Below are 18,149 nucleotides of genomic sequence, written 5' to 3'. Positions count from 1 at the left end.
TATCCCTATTCCAGGCATAAGGACCTGCAAGGCTAAGGTATGTACAAATGTATATTTACGCCACAATAACTGATGTACGTCCAAATCTAAATCAGTCCTTATGTGTGCATTTGCACAGTAATTGAAATGCAAATAAACAGCCAAATTAAAGACATCATCACAAATGACTTATTGCTGTCACATTTAGTCATCTCTTTAGCTTAGCCATTATTGAGCAGGCTTAATACAGTAGAATATACCTACGCTGATAAAAGGGTGTGTGGAGTAGAGGTTTGGGCATACCTAAAAAGATCTGCAACACCAGGAACAACTTCAAATAGTCAGAATCCACTCGTTAACTTTCATTTTACTATGCAGGGCCGCAAAACAAAACCTAGTTTTTGTTGAATTGTACATAATCCACCATATCAATAATCATCAACATTAACAGACCGATCCCCCAAAATTAGAAACTTCTCCCATTCAAAATACCGCCTTGCCTGCATATCATTCCGTAGTTACGTAGGAACAATGACAGTGACTGCAGCTGCCAATTCTTTATGTGTTTCATATGTGCTGACACGATCATTCACAATTTATCTCATATATGTCCAATATCTGTAAAAAAAAATGTACAAAACCTATGCATTGCACTAGGTAGTAAAATTGAAATATACTTCTTTAAATATTTGAAGCAATATATCAAACTTGTTGTTAATCCAAATTTTAAAAATATGATTAAAAACAAATGCAAACACACGATGCCTATTCAGACATGGTGGTAGCAAATTGCCACATACATTATAAAGCTCTCAGAAGTTATCTAACTCTGTTGACTTATTTGTTTCAAAGTTACTGCAGATGGGCTGTGCTTTGATGGGTTTCCACCTGCACTTACTCAGAGAGTAGTAATTTTACATGCCACACCACAAGCTCACCATGATGACATAAGAGCAGCATGAGTAGTTTTTTTTTTTTCTTCTACTCTTTTCATTTTGCAGTTCTGTATTACAGTGGTTCTGGCAGGCAGTTCTCTCCTGACACTGTTTACAGCACATGATACTTGAGTCAGTCTCTTTTTTAATCTGTGTAAGGGAATTAAAGAGAGCAGCATCAAAGAAAGAGGTAAGCAATGTTACAGATCATGTTTAAGTATGTCTTGTTGTGATAACATTATTATATTTATGTACACATTGCCAGCTCTCATAGTAACAATATGTAGTTCTAACTATATATTTAGCTATTTTTTACTTTTTTTCAATCAGTGCTTTCACAAAGCTAGCAGAGAATGCATTTAATATATATATATATATATATATATATATATATATATATATATATATATATATATATATATATATTTATAATTTATAACAGATGTGTCACAACTATTTAGGTTTCATATGCATTAATATATCACATGTGTATTTCTTTACATAATCATGTCTAAGAAGGTTGTGGTTTCTAAAACTTGTGTCTTATGTTTTAAAAATACTATGCAAAAAATTAAGCAAACAGAAAACATCTAGCTAAAACATGCAGAGATGCAATGCATTATATTCTTTAAAGAGAACAATTGCAGCATCCTGAATGATTTCAAGTTCAATGGACTGATTGGATGTATTGTCTTAAGAATAGAATGTATATTATTCTATGACGATTACTTAATATTGACAAGTAAAAGCATTTTCTGATTTTTTAAGATTTGCACAATAACAGTAATATGCAAGTGGATGCACATGCAAACAATATGTTACAATGAAAACAATATGTAATGAAATATGTGAAGCATTTACAAATAAAAACCACAAGAGCTATATCTGCTATAAGTACTTTTGTAGTTATGTATAGTTGCAATGTGAAGCATTGACATGTTCCTTTTGTAACTGGTTAGAATGAAAAATGTTAAATGTTAAGAGCTATACTTTAACATTTACGGATTGTAGTGTTCCTGAAAACCTGGACTGATTTTATTAATAGTAATTCATTGTCGTAAAGGTAATCTACAATGTTCATCAGATTGTCATACTACAGTGCGGCAGAATTCTATTTGCACACATGTAGATTAACTACTGGCTCAGTCATGAAGTTAGGATTATCCTTAACACATGCACACAGAGAGTTATAAAATGTTGTAATAGGGTGACTTGCTGCAAAATGCAGACAATGTATTATGGTAATAAAAAGTCATGGTTATAATATATATATATATATATATATATATATATATATATATACACACATACACAAATTATAACAATGACTTTAAAGGGTTAATGTCCCAGAGTAGCTCCTTCCTGACTCTGTTTTCTCATCCCTTGTCATACAGTTTATCTCACCTGCTTATTTGAAACACCAACACTTTTAAATAATCTACTTACACCACGCCCACGAGGTGGGACGTGTCTTAGTTTTTAGCTGCTTCATTTAGGTGTACTATCTGACTCAGCAGCAAATTAAGTTTTAGATTGTTTTGAACAAATTCAACACTGGATAAAATCTATGATTAAATTACCATTTCCAAATAATTTCTCCCACTCTAGTAGATAATAATAAAAAAATGAGCTATGTCTGCTTTACACGACATGCCACATAGAGAGTAACAATCTCTCTAGCTGTTGTAGTTTGCTGGTAGGGAATCCAGGGAGTTGCAGTTTAACACAAATTGTCAAAAATGTATTTAAATGTTGGGTGAATATTTGATCCCAAAGGAAATGGACTGTTTCAATACATAGTGATGGAGAGTACCCTAGTTTATGATCAACCATATATCAAATCACTAGCTTACACACTTAAATCAGAGAATATACTAAAGCTGTGATACCTTCCACACATATTTGTACAATATACATTTAATTATTACTTTTCGCTCCTGGATTTGAAAACTAATAGAATTTAAGCTTATTTGAAACAGTTGTGAAAATATATACAAAGGTTTATGTGAAAGGAACTGGAAATGTTATTTTTTTATTTTTTGGGGATATTTGTAAAAAAAACCAAGGTTTTTTCCAAAGTAATAATAGATTCCCAGTATGAAAATTACCAAGATTTTAAATACCAGTGCAAGCAAATAAGGTGTATATAAATATATATATCTGTAGGCACCTGAGCAGGGGACCAAGAACAATCACTAATATGATTGCTGTAGAAAAATCAGATTGTAAACTTCATTTGGGCAGAGAATGATGTGCATGCATAAAATTACCCGAATGTGCAGTGCTGCAGAATATGTTGATGTTGTATAAATAAAGGATAATAGTTAAAAAGAAATAATAATACTTTTTCGTGTTACTTATATTCTTTTATATGTTAGAACCATCCTAATCTAGTCCAAACCAGTTTTTGCCTCTTTGTATGAAATTAGCTACAGCTGGCATTCCAAACAGACTACATATTAGATGTGTATGATTCCTGTGCGCAGATGAAGTAGTCTACCTTTGAATGTCTGTTGGAAACTTGGCATGAAACATTCTCTTGTATGGTAAAAAAATTTAAGGAAAAATGTGTCTTTTAGGAAAAAATCTAAAACAATCTATTGTTCTGGATGTTTATATGCTGCCTAAACTATTTAACAACTAATTTTTTAATGATCATATTTTGTTTTATCATTCAGGTACATTAATAATTGCAATGAACAAGACTTAATAGTTAAGGATTAAGTTGGAAAAGATGTCATGTGACAGATTATTTTAGTAATACTGTACCGCGGCACATCATCCATTGCAATAAACTGTACAAAATCTATATAAGTTTAGAATCGCTTCGTTATGCAATCAAAGGAAGCATGCAGGATTTGTGGTGCACATGTATTGAACATCCCCCTTCCCCCTATTTATTATAGACATCATAGAAACCTGCACACAATTCACACAATCTGCTCCAGTGATGTATTAATCCTTTTGGATTTTTGTTTTTACTGCATTCCTCTAAAAAATGTCTCTTCATTTCCAATGTGTTCTCTGATTGGGATACCAGGAACAAAGGCAGATTCACTTGGCTTGTATATTAGTATTAATGGTTATATAACCAATTATAATGAACACCCATATATATATATATAGACATCATACACACAGTTCATTAAGGCTGTGTTCGTGGACTATTGTATTTAGATGCAGTCAACTACATGACAATCTGCTCAAACATACTACAAAAACGTAATGAACCATCCACCCAGAATGCACCATTTTCTGGTTTCATAGTCTTTAAAACTCATGTGTACTTTATAGCTGTGCAACATAGGAGTCAGTTATACCCATTTTAGGTCCATTTTACCCCAGTTTTGCAATTGCACATCAGCTTAAAGTGAGACAGGTGCCCGAGAAACCTCTGTGCGTAAAAAGCATGTCTATAATTGGTTCATGCTCTCTGCATGTGTATAATGTGTATGCATTATTAAATTGTAATATAAAATGAATATGCATTAACAATTGGGAAGTGAGGGTTAACATATTTCAACATTTCAGCAAGTTCTTCAGGGAGAAGATTAACCAGCCTACTTCTGAATGTCTGCTGAAAACTTGGCATGAAACATTCACTTGTGTGATAGATATGGTAATGAAAAATTTGTCTTTTTAGGAAAAAAATCTAATGTTGTAGACAGTTTATCTGAAATCATATTTATATACTGCCTAAATTATTTAATAAATTATTTTTTTAATGAATGTTTTTCTTTACCATTCAGGTACATTAATAATTACAGTGATGCATCACCAATTCATTCCCTTAGTTGTGCTGCTTATTGTTGGCAGTGTATTTTCCCAATATTATGATTACAGTTCACCAGATGATTACTATGCAAGCCCAGATTTTGGACCATCCTCTGCTAATTGTGCACCAGAATGTAACTGTCCAGCAAATTATCCTTCCGCAATGTACTGTGACAACCTTAAATTAAAGAAAATTCCATCGATTCCTCCTGGAATTCAGTACTTGTATTTGCAAAACAACATGATTGAGGGTATAGATGATGACACTTTCAAAAATGTGACTGATTTGAGATGGCTTATTCTAGACCACAACCATCTATCCAATGCCAACATTAAGAAAAACCCATTTGCCAAGCTGAAACAGCTGCAAAAATTGTACATAAATTACAACAATCTCACTGAACTTGTGGGGCCATTGCCAAAGACCTTGGATGATCTGCGTGTATCCAACAATAAAATCTCAAAGATTACTCCCAACATTTTAGAAGGTTTGGAGAATGTTACTGTTATACATCTGCAACACAATGCACTGAAAGAAGATTCAATTGGAGGTGCTTTTAAAGGCCTGAAATCACTTTTATATCTTGACCTAAGCTTTAATGAGCTCACAAAGTTACCTATAGGACTTCCACCAGGCATAAATATGCTCTATTTTGACAACAATAAAATCGGCAACATTCCAGATGAATACTTCCAAGGGTTCAAGTCTCTTCAGTATCTTCGCCTGTCTCACAATGATCTGAAAGATGCTGGTATACCAGGCAATGCTTTTAATATCTCAACCCTTATTGAGCTGGATCTTTCATTTAATGCACTTGGAAGTATTCCGGCTGTGAACGAAGGCTTGGAAAATCTCTATCTGCATGTCAACAAAATCCAAAGTGAGTTCATATATGTATAGCTGTTTTATAAATGTGCCGTTAGATGACTTAAATGGAAAAAAAAATGGACAAGCTCTTCTTGAGAGTTATGAATTCATTTCTTATTTCCAGTAAGCACTGAAAAGCACACTACTACTTTAAAAAAGGACTAAAGTAAAATGCAGTATCTTTGAAAAGACTAAAGGGGTAATTAACAAATGTGTAAACTTGAGAATGTGCAGCACAAATGTTATTTGTTATGACAACATACATGTATCTGTGTTCAATGTACTATTTTTACATACACGATGTAACACAAATGTTTCCCCTTCCGATGGGAGAAAAAAGTGAAGATTGGATCGTTCCTTGCTGAATGCAGGTTAGCCACAGTAATGTGAATGGTGCTGTGTTCAAATGCAAAAACAACATTTTGTGTTGTAGCATGGGAGATTTTAATGAGCTTTAATGGGTGGAGTTTGTGCATTTAGGGGCAGAGCTTTTATACTCATGGACAAGAATTTACTTTTACACAAACTCAGAGGTGCTGACAGATGAGTGCCAAATAATACTTTTGATGTGATGCCTTTTGCACCAATCAGGTACACTTTAGAGTGGAAAAGCACATGCCAACAAAATCAGTAAACAGATGACAAATAGTGTCTGCTAGATACAAACACAGATAGTGTGCCACATAGGCTCAGAGCTCTCAACATGTCATTTGATGGCAGAGAGGGGAGAAAGAGAATGTCACAGTGCAGTCAGAGCTCAGAGGGACATTCCAAAACCTCCCTGCTTACTATATCATGTGCCATGTGACTGTAGTTGTCCATAACACTATAGCACTATAGAGAATTATAAATTACTACTAGCAGCCTGAAGAAAAAAACAGGGGGAATGGTAAATACCAACATTCTTCTTATGGCCTGCCAAAGTTTAGTTTTAAAAACACATCTCATTTTTTTCATGGAACTAAATCTTTAAGTAAGGAGCTGGTCGAAAAATAATGGAAGGCAGTGCTTTGACATCTTTACATTTGCTAAAATTCAGTACTTCCAAAAAGCTGAAATGTCAAATAGATGTTTCGTGCATATATATATATATACTGTTATATATATCCACAGTAGCCACTTCATTTAGTTCTATTTTGAGAAATAATACTTTGGAAAGAAACTTGACTGCATCTAGTGTAATTTTTGAATTTGCCATATAAAGTAGCAATTAGAATAGCTAAACCACTATGTTTCCAATATTCCACTGAACAATTAAAATCTAAGGAGAGACCTGAAAACTAAAACCTACACGTAACTGTATTTCATGGGGAGCAATACAATCCATTCTTCACTGCTGCAAACATTTGCGGTGCCTTACAAATAAGTCCTTTGCTGGTTATTTGTATAACCAGCTGCCCAGATAGATGTTTGACAGATCATGTTTGGGTAATAGGAGCACTGAGGGTGAGTTGTTCATTTAAATACATACAAACACAAAAAAACTAAAAAGGAAAAAAAATGCTTGCCCTATTATTATTATTATTATCCTTTATTTATTAGGCGCCACAAGAGTTCCGCAGCGCCGTACACAGCACAAACAGTAGACTAAACAAGGTGACACATTACAAACGGTTAACAAAAAATACCAAAACTTCAGAGACTCCAGGCAGGCTAATGCAGTAAAGATGGAGCAGAAGAGCAGGTATGGAGAACAGAGGGAAGAGGGCCCTGCTCAAATGAGCTTACATCCTAAGGGAGGGGAGACAGATCTCAGGCACACAGGGAGCAAGTTGAAGTAAGTGGGGAGAGAACAGGGGGGCGGGAGGAGAGAGGGGAAGAACAGGTGGAGGAGAGGTTAGGTGGAAGGTTGGTAAGCCTTTAGGAACAGGTAAGTTTTGAGTGCCCTCTTGAAGGAGGACAGATTGGGAGATTGCCCTAGATTGTTCTCCAAAACATTTTAGTATATTAAAAACTATTTCCCTTATATACATTAATTTAATTTTAGAGTTGTCCTACATACATGACAAAACACTTAGAAAACACACTTCCACTTACAAGCTCAGTCACATCTGTCAAATTAACTAATCTATTTTAGTTTAGATTAAAAATAGCAAATAGTGAGCGGACCAGTCTACAATAGCATCTGAGACATAGTCAAGGGAGGGCTGGTAAACTTTAGCCCTGGGGGCAAGACTCAACTCAGCAAGGAAAAAAAATTCAGGTGACCCAGCCCAAGGTAGCTGCCACCGCTCCCCAGCCCAGCCAGTCCCTTGTCTCACATGCTAGTTTAATTTGTTAAGGATGGACACCCTGATATATTTAGTGAAACCCTCTTTCAAAGACCCCTGTAACTCTATCTGTGCCTGAGATAGGGCCCCCAAATTTTGAATTACCGAAGCTCCATCTCAGGATTTGGCAGCATTCATCTGAAAAGGAAACACAATTTTTGTTATCTGGAACATTCAACCATTTGATTGGGGTTCTATAATAGAACTACTTGAAATAGAATTCAAATGAGTTGGGAAAGAGGATATGTATGAAAAAGATATCACTTTGATATTTGTAAATGCAAAGAGTGAGTCGAGTGCACATTTGCGCTCTCTAGTTTCATATCCTCACCTAGGCCCTTACAAATATCTTAGTTGAAATATTGCACTTGAAGGTAGGACACCGCAATATATCCTAAAATAATTAATTGAAAAATCTAATTATACACAATATTTAAATATTGAATTATCCTAAAATATTGATGTTGTTTTTTATAACATGCTTGCAAATAATTGGCAGTTTGATTAATACCCAATTTCCTATATTGCAGAATTCAATCTGAACAGCTTTTGTAAGGTTATTGGACCACTGGAATATTCTAGGATTAGACACCTTCGCTTGGATGGAAACAATATTACCCGAGCTGGCCTTCCCCAAGAGCTTCACAACTGTCTCCGTTTAGCTTCAGAAATAGAGCTATAATAAGGAATCTTTTGTCTAAACAGTGGTTCCCAAGCTGATGATTCATTCTTTCTTTCATTCGTTCCTTCAGGTTAATGAAATCCATTGAAATATAAAAGACGTGATTCTTCACAAATTGTTGTCAGGTTAAATGCATGTGATTCAAATCTAAAATTTAAACGAAAGCAATATTTTAATTAACCTATAGTAGAACTTGATAAAAACAAGAAAAAAATATAAAAAAAATAGATAAAAAAACAACAAAAAAAATCCCTGGATGGGGAAATAATGATCAAGATTAAAAATGTAAATATATACCATGTTAAGCATGGTCTATTATGGAAAAGTAAATGTATTTTGTTTTGCTTTTATGTAAGTGCTGGCATTTTTTTGAAAGTTACAGTTGTAGTTTAGTGACGGCAACTGGAAGTACCCCATTTGTTTAAGCTATGATCATGCATTACATTACATGTAACAGCTTGTATGTAGAGACCATAGTTGCATTGCACAAAACCTATAATATACAATGGTAATAATACATGCTAATTGAATTGGATTACTCTTAAGTGAAATGTAAACAGCAGTATATTTTATTCTGTGAAGTCAACTGTCACATGTACCTAAGAAGTGGTAATGATGACTACATCCACTGAATCATTATCAGGTAAAACTTCAGTACAGACTGAAATGCTGTAAAGGTAGCGTGCTAAGTGAGGCATATACTACTACTATTTTGGACTTTAGTCCCTAATTGTATGTATAGGTTGTAACACACATTCTTTATGTTTATTTAGTAAAAAAAAAAAAGGTCTTTATGAATGAACGATTTGGACTCCACTTTTCTGTTACAAACAATAATTTGATGTCAAATCTACAAATGTGCTCAGGTATCGGAGTCCATTAATAAAGTAAGAGAAAAGAGTAGTGTTTTACAGTGAGTTATCTAAGCTGTTTTCAGTGGCTAATTGTAATAAACGCTTCACAATTCAATTTCATCACACGAGCCACGTTAGACATTCATTTATATATGTATATTGTAAGATGTGCCCCCTGATTATATATTGATTGCCATGTGTCATACTGTGCATTTAAATATTTGCCAAAATGTCCCTTGCTGGTTATTTGCATAACCATCTGCCCAGATAGATGTTTGACAGGTCTGCCTGGAAAATGATTTTATAACTAATACAAAACAGTATTGCAAGTAATCTGCTGTATGGACTGGTCCATTTGTTAAGCAATAAAACCTTGTTTTACAGTGTTCATGTTGCACAAAAGCAAATCATTTCTAAGTACAGAAAGAGTGTGATAAATGATCAATTTGACTTACAATTCCATACTGTGATGATGTTGACTGTGCAGTATTGTAGTAATTCTTTAAAATATAAAAATAAACAATATATAACTTTTAACAATTTAACTTTACTATATATCTCCAATGCAGAAGCCACAGTGGGTAAGCTATTTACATAGGCCTCAGGGCAGTAATAGATGCACACTGCATGACAGAAGTTATTTCACCTGAAACTGATGTTCAGGTATTACTAGAAGTCAGCCTACACTGACCTAATAGAAAACTCTTCTTTGCTTACTGTACTTTACAAACATCTGCATATTAGGATACAGGGTGTGTATAATAGTAATTTAACATGACTTTGAAAGTCATTGTTCTGAGGTTTTTGTAGAAATATATTTCAAAGATAATTATGACCTTTAATACACATTGTCCAATGTATTTTTTATGTGTTATCTTTTTCCCCAAAATTCTATTCTTTATTGTGAATTTTGAAAACGTTTGAAAAAATAAGCAAAAAATACAAGGTTTTAGTCTTGTTCAGTTATTACAAATCACAAAAACAGCAGGTATAACTCTCCTATGTATAAATCTTGCTAAAATCTGCTCACAAATTCTTATGATATATGCACGGCAGATGAATGCACAATCAGCCAATCAGAAGTGGCTAGCAATTTCCGTCGAACATCATCATCAGCGGTATGCATCTGTTCGCAAATACATGAATACACACATACTGTACTTGGCCTATGTTAAACTGGCCATTTCCTCTCCAGTCGCGGTGTTGGTTGCGAGCAAATCTGCATACGCGCATATGTTAAGTTTCTTTTGTGAGCATGCACAGTGCAAATTTTACAGTATGAAACGTCCAACTCAACTCAGCACCAGATCCTGTGTTTTTAAAAAACATGACCATCAAACTGTCCAACAATATTTTTGTGTCCAAGCCCTTAAATGTTTCGGGATTTACAATACGGTTTAAACAATAAGTTGAAACATAAATTACAAAATTGACTGTATGATGTTCAGCCAAAATTTTTAAAAAGCAGATGCAAGATATCGAGTCCTACAAGAACTGTGTCTGACACTAATGGAAACTCAGATCAAAAGCACGTAGTGCAGCTGAGCTCAGCTTTAAAAAAGAACACTCTTACTCTGCCTCATCCCTCCCAGAACACATGTCTTTATAGAAAAATATTCAGTAACTACACAAACAGGTAATGAAACATTGTTACATCATGAATACATTAAGACACTAGTTATAGTTGGAATGCATGAAATGTCCATCACATTATACAATGTTCCATTAGTTTGAGTAGAAATACACTAGGCCTCAGTTTCCATTAAAATGATTTATGGAATATGCATGGGAGTGTCATTGTCCATATGTCTTAAGAGGTAGCCAGTAGAAAAATAGACTCTTCTTGGTACAGTGTGCATATTGTCCAAGGATGTGTAGACATAGAGCAAACAAGTCCATATAAAGCAATATTACTTCAGCTGAAATCTGCATTATCATCATCCTGACGTGCATGAAGCTTCCATATTTATGTTATTAGAATGTTCCATTTTTATTTCATGTGCATCTCAGCAAAGGCTTAAGCAAGAAGAAGTTAGGCACAAAGCACAACTACTCTTTTCATGCATAATTAATTGCACTTAAGCATGATCAGTACTGCACATCACATTATTCATAATAGATACTCAAGCTGAATTTGTCAATTGTGATAAGCACATCATAGTATTCGCACATAAATCTAATTTGTTTTTTGTTTTTTGAAGATGACCTCTGGCCTCTTGAAGTTTTTCATGGAAAGCTAAATTGCTTTCAAGACATCATCCCGTTTATGTTTATAAAACTTTTAAAATATCAATGTGGGCATCAACCATGACAACAGTATGTGTTCCATCTTTATATATTAAATGCAGCAAAAATGTTGCTTATTCCTTACTTTATTTTGTGAACATGCATTTTTAAGATTTTCTCTTTTTAAATATATTTTACATTTTAACATCTGTTTCAATGTTATTTACCTCTTGATAAATTAGCTATTTAAGACAAAGAATAATAAAAGGAAATGGACTAAATAGTATTAAATAAGGTGACACAGTAATTATGGGTCGAAATAGGACCTGCTACCAGATACCCAGCATCCTCTCTGTTGCTGGGCTGGTGTGTATATATATATATATATATATATATATATATATATATATATATGAACTATTATATTCATTTGCACCCAAGTGTTGTGCATGCTCACTAATAGCCTCATGTAGACGCAATTTACACTTAGGTCTAACTTGAATCCTGTAAGTTACATAGTATTCCAAACTGCACGTCACAGTCTGCTCCCAGAATCTTTGGCTACTGCGCATGCATAGTTTTAAAAGTGGTTGTTGCGCTTACAAGTTGGACTCTACATGAGGCCCTGAATGTCTGTGACATTAGATAACACAAGCACTGTCAGTAAATGTGACATTGCTCGCTCTAGAAATGCTAGCTGGAAAGGGAAGAAACTAATTAAAAAGAAAATAAAAAACACTTATTAAAACATTTGAAGCTGACACAATGCATGCAATGCATGTTATATAGCTAGCATCATATATACCATTAAATTAATTTATGGTGGCAAGTGGACTTTAAAACTATACAACAGACAATAATCTCACCAATACTGTAAACTCACTCACTAACTCAGGTGAACGTAACACAGCAGCCTTATGGTTTATAGGTCCACCATTCGGTTTTCCAATTTGATCATTTATGTAGTATCCCTATCACTGATGCATTTGTGACTAATTTGGCCAAACCCATGGAAGTCTATATTTAACAGATCAGATCAGTGAGCAGTGGAGATGAGCAAATTGAATTATCATTACTTAATCATTAGCATTATTAAGTTAAAATTCAATTTCCTGAAATTGCAAACCAGGATAATAAAAACACATCCTACAGTATTAGACCAATTACAGTAAATGAGCCATTTGCAATATAACAGACACCATCACATGATAAAAACCCTATAAAAGTACCATGTATACAAAAGCTCACTCATTTTTCCTTCTTCTGTGAGAGAACAAATGTCTGACAGTGCCTGTACAAGGAACCTTGACTACACAGCAAGTACACAAATTCTCAAACCCCTCTTAGGACAAGAACGGGAATGGGAATAATGGTGGTACAAAAAGTGATTTACAAATAAATGCATAAACACCCTCAATATTGATCAATACAGAGTCAGTGATGCAAAAGCAATGTAGGTACACTCCTCAGTATTTGAAACATTCATTTATTCTTATGTAGTATACATAAACTCTTTTAGCAAATAATCAGTAGTTGCTATTCCGCCAGATAACGATCAAATTGGACAGCTAATGAAAATAAACAAACTTTGTGTATAGGCCAAGCATCTGTTTCATATTTCTTGTTAAAGAAACAAATAACATTATGTGTAAGGTGCAATGATGTGTATTGTTTGAGTTTGTATCAAGTAACGGTGGCTTTGTGTTATTTAATTTTTTTTAAAAGATTTTGTGCATACATACATAATATATAGGGGAACATAGTAATAAAATACAAATAAAAAAGACAATAATGTCTACTTTTAGGCATTAAATACAGGTCAATGAAATGATCTTGCTCATTGGAGATTTAAAGGTGCTCTCCCTCTATGTATATTCAGGTGGTGCCAACCAGGTGGAAAATAAAGTGCAATAACCAGTGATTGAAGTGGGAAATTAAAAGTACTGGAATGGAAAATTAAGTGAATAACCTATGCCCCTAAACACTTTCGGGACTCTAATAGTGTGAAATTAATTGTAGATGCTTTTTAACACTGACGCTATACAAGCTGAAATATAAGCCACTTAAAAATAAAAACAGCTATCTGTATTAATGAGTCTGTCCTCCTCTTGAAAGGAAAAAGTGTGGTCATCTTTCCTCTGGTTAGTCACTTTACAGACCAGGACTTCTATTTGGCAGTCTTGTGGGCTTTTTAAACACAATTCTACTGGGGATTCTGCCTGTTTGTGGTTGACACAGCAGGACAAGTAATTTTCCCTCCAGCTGAGCTAAGTAAATCTGATCAAACACACAAGTGAAGCAAAGGGCCAACATTACAATTTATATAATAATATAATAATAATAGTTTTTTGCTTTGCAATAATATAACACAAACATACTGACCCCATCTTTCTGAGCAGAAATATATAACATTTCCATTATAGACTGTAGTATTTTATTAAATAAAGATTATCACTCCTGTAATGGTACGTTTTTAAGACACACAGAACTAGTGTATACACATTGTCAGGAAACCACTTAATATGCAGGACTGCTGTATTGTTAAGCACCTGTGGCTCTCCAGCTATTGTAAGACTAGAAGTCCCAGCCTGACCAAGATGACAGAAACTGGAGAGGAGAGCGAGACTTGTAGTTTGATAACGCTGGAGTCATAGTTTACCAATGCCTGGCTGGGAGTGTGCATGCCTCACACACATTAGAATACCACTCCACTCCCTGATGGCCCAGTTGTAAGGCAACAGACCAGAGATAGTACTCTATACAGACAAAGTAGTGCTGCACTCACCAGCCAATACAGTCTTGAACAGTCAGAGCAGCACTAGGCACTGACGGAGAATGAGCAGTCCCACGACAAGATGCAGGAGCTAGATATAGGCCATGTGTCGAGACCACCAAACATTCAACCAAGCCACATGGGATTGGCATTAGGTGCCCAGACTTGGAGACTCCGCCATGCTTGTTCTTTCCTCTGTTAAGCTCTCTATGGCAGGATGTATGGAGTGGATGGGCAACAGCCTGAGGTTGGAGGGGGTGCAGCAGATGAAGAGATCAGTGAGGATTTTCATTGGTTTGACAGGAACAGTGACAATTATGCAGCAGTACAAGAATATAATAAGCAATCGCACAGAGCTCTATTATATCTTTTATGTAGAACACCTGCTTCCTTATTATCCCATATATCTTATCCTATCATTTTCTAAATTGGGCAGGAAGTGCTTCCAGAAAGAGAATGATAATGTTTAACTACACACAAAAGAAAAAAGAGGAATCTCTCTCCCATTAAGGATGCACTCTAAGTTCACATTTAAATATACAAAATCATTTTATTTAATTAGTTAAAACAACAAAAAGCGAAATATTAACAGATAGAAAAATGAGGTATGAAAATGTGATTAAAAACAAGAGTAATTTTCACCATACAGCCATGTCAAATGTTGTACAAAATATTCATATTCCATATTCCATTAAAATATATCACAACAAATTGACTCGAAAACTTGATTTACATGTAATCTTATATGAGAGTCAATTTGTTGTGATATATTTTAATGGAATATGGAATATGAATACAACATTTGACATGGCTGTATGGTGAAAATTACTCTTGTTTTTAATCACATTTTCATACCTCATTTTCACTTTTTTTCTATCTATTAATATTTTGCTTTTTGTTGTTTTAACTAATTGAATAAAATTATATTTTATATTTAATTAAGCAGCGGTGTCTATGAATCTTATGCTCACATGCTCTGAAAGCAAAGCAACTGCTTGTAGAGGATGTGAACAGCTTCAAAGGAAGTGTGGATAAGTAGTGTTAGCATATGAAACCGTCCCACTTTGAGTACACTTCAAGTAATACAAGAGCGCAAGAAAATGTGTTTTTATAAATATTCACCCAATTTTTATTATGGTTGAGTTTTAGGGAAATTTAAATATATGTGTAAGGAAAGGTTGCACTATCGCACCAACCACAGAATTATAACCCAGTACATATAATCATATGATTATATGTAGGGAAAAAACTGTAATTTACTCCCTTTTATAATTTGTAACTGGGGTGCAACCTAAAACTCAAATATGACATGTTTAGGAGTAAAAAGAACAGGAGTTTTTAAAGCTAGGTGCATTAAGAATCCCTAAATGATAATTGAAATCACATGAACCATCCACTTAAATTATAACTTTCATTGTATATGTTTAAAAGGAAAGTGAAATATAAACTGATATCATACTAATAAAACAAATTGCTAATAAAAATAACTGGGTGCACTAGATACTTATACCTATATACTCAAAATGAAGAATATATGGTTAGGAGGCTATAATTAAATAGTTAAATTGCAGGTTGGAATATTAAATCAGTATTCAATTACCTGCCACTGTCGTAGTTGTAAATAAGACTACCACTGTGATAAGTAGAACAAAGGACTGGAAATATATATGTCATGTACTTAGTAGTTTTATTGCCAAAAGCCTGAGATCTATATCAAAACCGGATGATTAATATTGAATCTGAATAATAATAGATCTTGGATGGCTGAAATTAGATGAGGCTGGTACCTGGACTCATCAGGTTCACCGGAATAATATAACTAGCTGAGAAATAAATAGCTAGTTAAAACAGACAATGTCTTGTCCGCGGTGGCTATAGATAACAGTGTACTAAGATATCGCAATCATGGTTCATGAGAACAGGCTATGGATAATGTCTTGCTAACTACCTCCTAAGCTCCACACTATCTCTGGACATATAGGAGCAATGCTGCATTAAAAATCGTTTTAACTAGCTCTTTATTTCTCAGCTAGTTATATTATTCCGGTGAACCTGATGAGTCCAGGTACCAGCCTCATCTAATTTCAGCCATCCAAGATCTATTATTATTCAGATTCAATATTAATCATCCGGTTTTGATATAGATCTCAGGCTTTTGGCAATAAAACTACTTAGCATAGGACATATATATTTCCAGTCCTTTGTTCTACTTATCACAGTGGTAGTCTTATTTACAACTACGTCAGTGGCAGATAATTGAACACTGATTTAATATTCCAACCTGCATATTAACTATTCATTTATAGCCTCTTAACCATATATTCTTCATTTTGGTATAATTATCTAGTGCACCCAGTTATTTTTTATTAGTAATTTGTTTTATTAGTATGATATAATTTTATATTTCAGTTTTCTTTTAAACATATACAATAAAAGTTATATTTTAAGTGGATGGTTCATGTGATTTCAGTTATCATTTAGGGATTCTTCGTGCACCTAGATATAAAACCTCCTGTTCTTTTTTCTCCTAAACAAATTAAAATATATGTCAGAGGTTTTCTTAATCAACAACTACATGATTTTATAAAGATATTTATTGATTTCAGTTATATGTGATACCAAACTTACTGGCAAGGAGCTCAAATTATTACGATTGAGCTTTTATACTAATTATTTGATTTACCTTATCATTCAACCTGTCCGACAATGAACCTTCATTCCTCATGTTTTGCACATGCATTCTGGTTTGTACTGTGATTGGGGAGCTAGGATTCAAGGAACATGGTCTCTTGCATTAACACTGGACTGTACCAGAGCACATGGCTGCCACCTCTGATATTCATCAAACATGATATGGGATTGAGTGGCATTGCAAAATATGACTTTTATAGAATAATCAGTGTAACATGCATACTCAGATAATAATTATTTATTCATGCGAGTGGGCAAATGAGAAAGAACACATCATCAGGGTATAAAAAGACCTATGGGGATCACCAGCTTCCATCGAGCAAATGTTAAAATAGTGTACATGGGCACAGAGATGCAAATAAGAAACTGAAATAAAAAGAAATGATGTGTGCAGCTGCTTATATGCATGCTAGAGATGCTCACTGACCCCCGTATTTTGGTTTTGGTTTCGGATCTGCATTAGCTTCGGGTTTTGGTTTTGCCAAAAACTGCCCTTGCGTGTTTTGGTTTTGGTTTTGTTTAGCTATTTTTTATAATATGTAATTTTTGTGGTAAACTCACATAATTTCGTTATTATTTTGTGCCTACATTATTATTAACCTCACTAACACTAAATTCCAGTGATTTACATTACATTTTTACCATCTCACAGGTCATAATATTCTTTTCATACACTTTCATCCAAATACTGCAGCGATCTGGCTGGATGGTAAGCGACAGAACAATGACTCAAACACAGGGCAGTTTCTACCACATCTAGGAAACATTGCAATGAGCGCTCCACCTGTTTCTTGGATAAGTGAGGTAATTCTACAGCTAATACATGGCAATGATCGATCGCTCCACCTGTTTCTTGGATAAGTGAGGTAATTCTACAGCTAATACAGGGCAACGAGCGCTGACCCCCCACGGGATGCGTACTTTTATCAGACACACACCAATCCAGGGTGCCAGACAAGGCGCTAAAAAGAGCTATTGAAAGTCACAGTAAAAAGTCAGTTCATCAGTGAGCTTAGAATCAGCCCCAATGAACTGCTTTAAGGACGCTATTAATCAAAATGACCAAAGCACCTTTTCTCTTTGGGTGTATATTACAC

The 18,149-nt window shown here is 34.4% G+C and overlaps 1 protein-coding gene across 1 annotated transcript; it reads left to right on the top strand.

Annotated features, from left to right (window-relative positions):
• Window positions 1-955: 955 nt before the first annotated feature.
• Window positions 956-9,748, top strand: LUM (lumican). The gene is made up of 3 exons (XM_075209389.1): window positions 956-1,104; window positions 4,664-5,569; window positions 8,357-9,748. Exons 2-3 carry the CDS (start codon window positions 4,684-4,686, stop codon window positions 8,506-8,508), a joined length of 1,038 nt encoding a protein of 345 aa, XP_075065490.1. The 5' UTR covers window positions 956-1,104; window positions 4,664-4,683; the 3' UTR covers window positions 8,509-9,748.
• Window positions 9,749-18,149: the final 8,401 nt, after the last annotated feature.

The sequence above is a fragment of the Mixophyes fleayi genome, chromosome 4 (assembly GCF_038048845.1).
Source record: "Mixophyes fleayi isolate aMixFle1 chromosome 4, aMixFle1.hap1, whole genome shotgun sequence".
NCBI classification, from domain to species: Eukaryota; Metazoa; Chordata; class Amphibia; order Anura; family Limnodynastidae; genus Mixophyes; species Mixophyes fleayi.
This window is presented reverse-complemented; position numbering and strand designations above follow the sequence as displayed.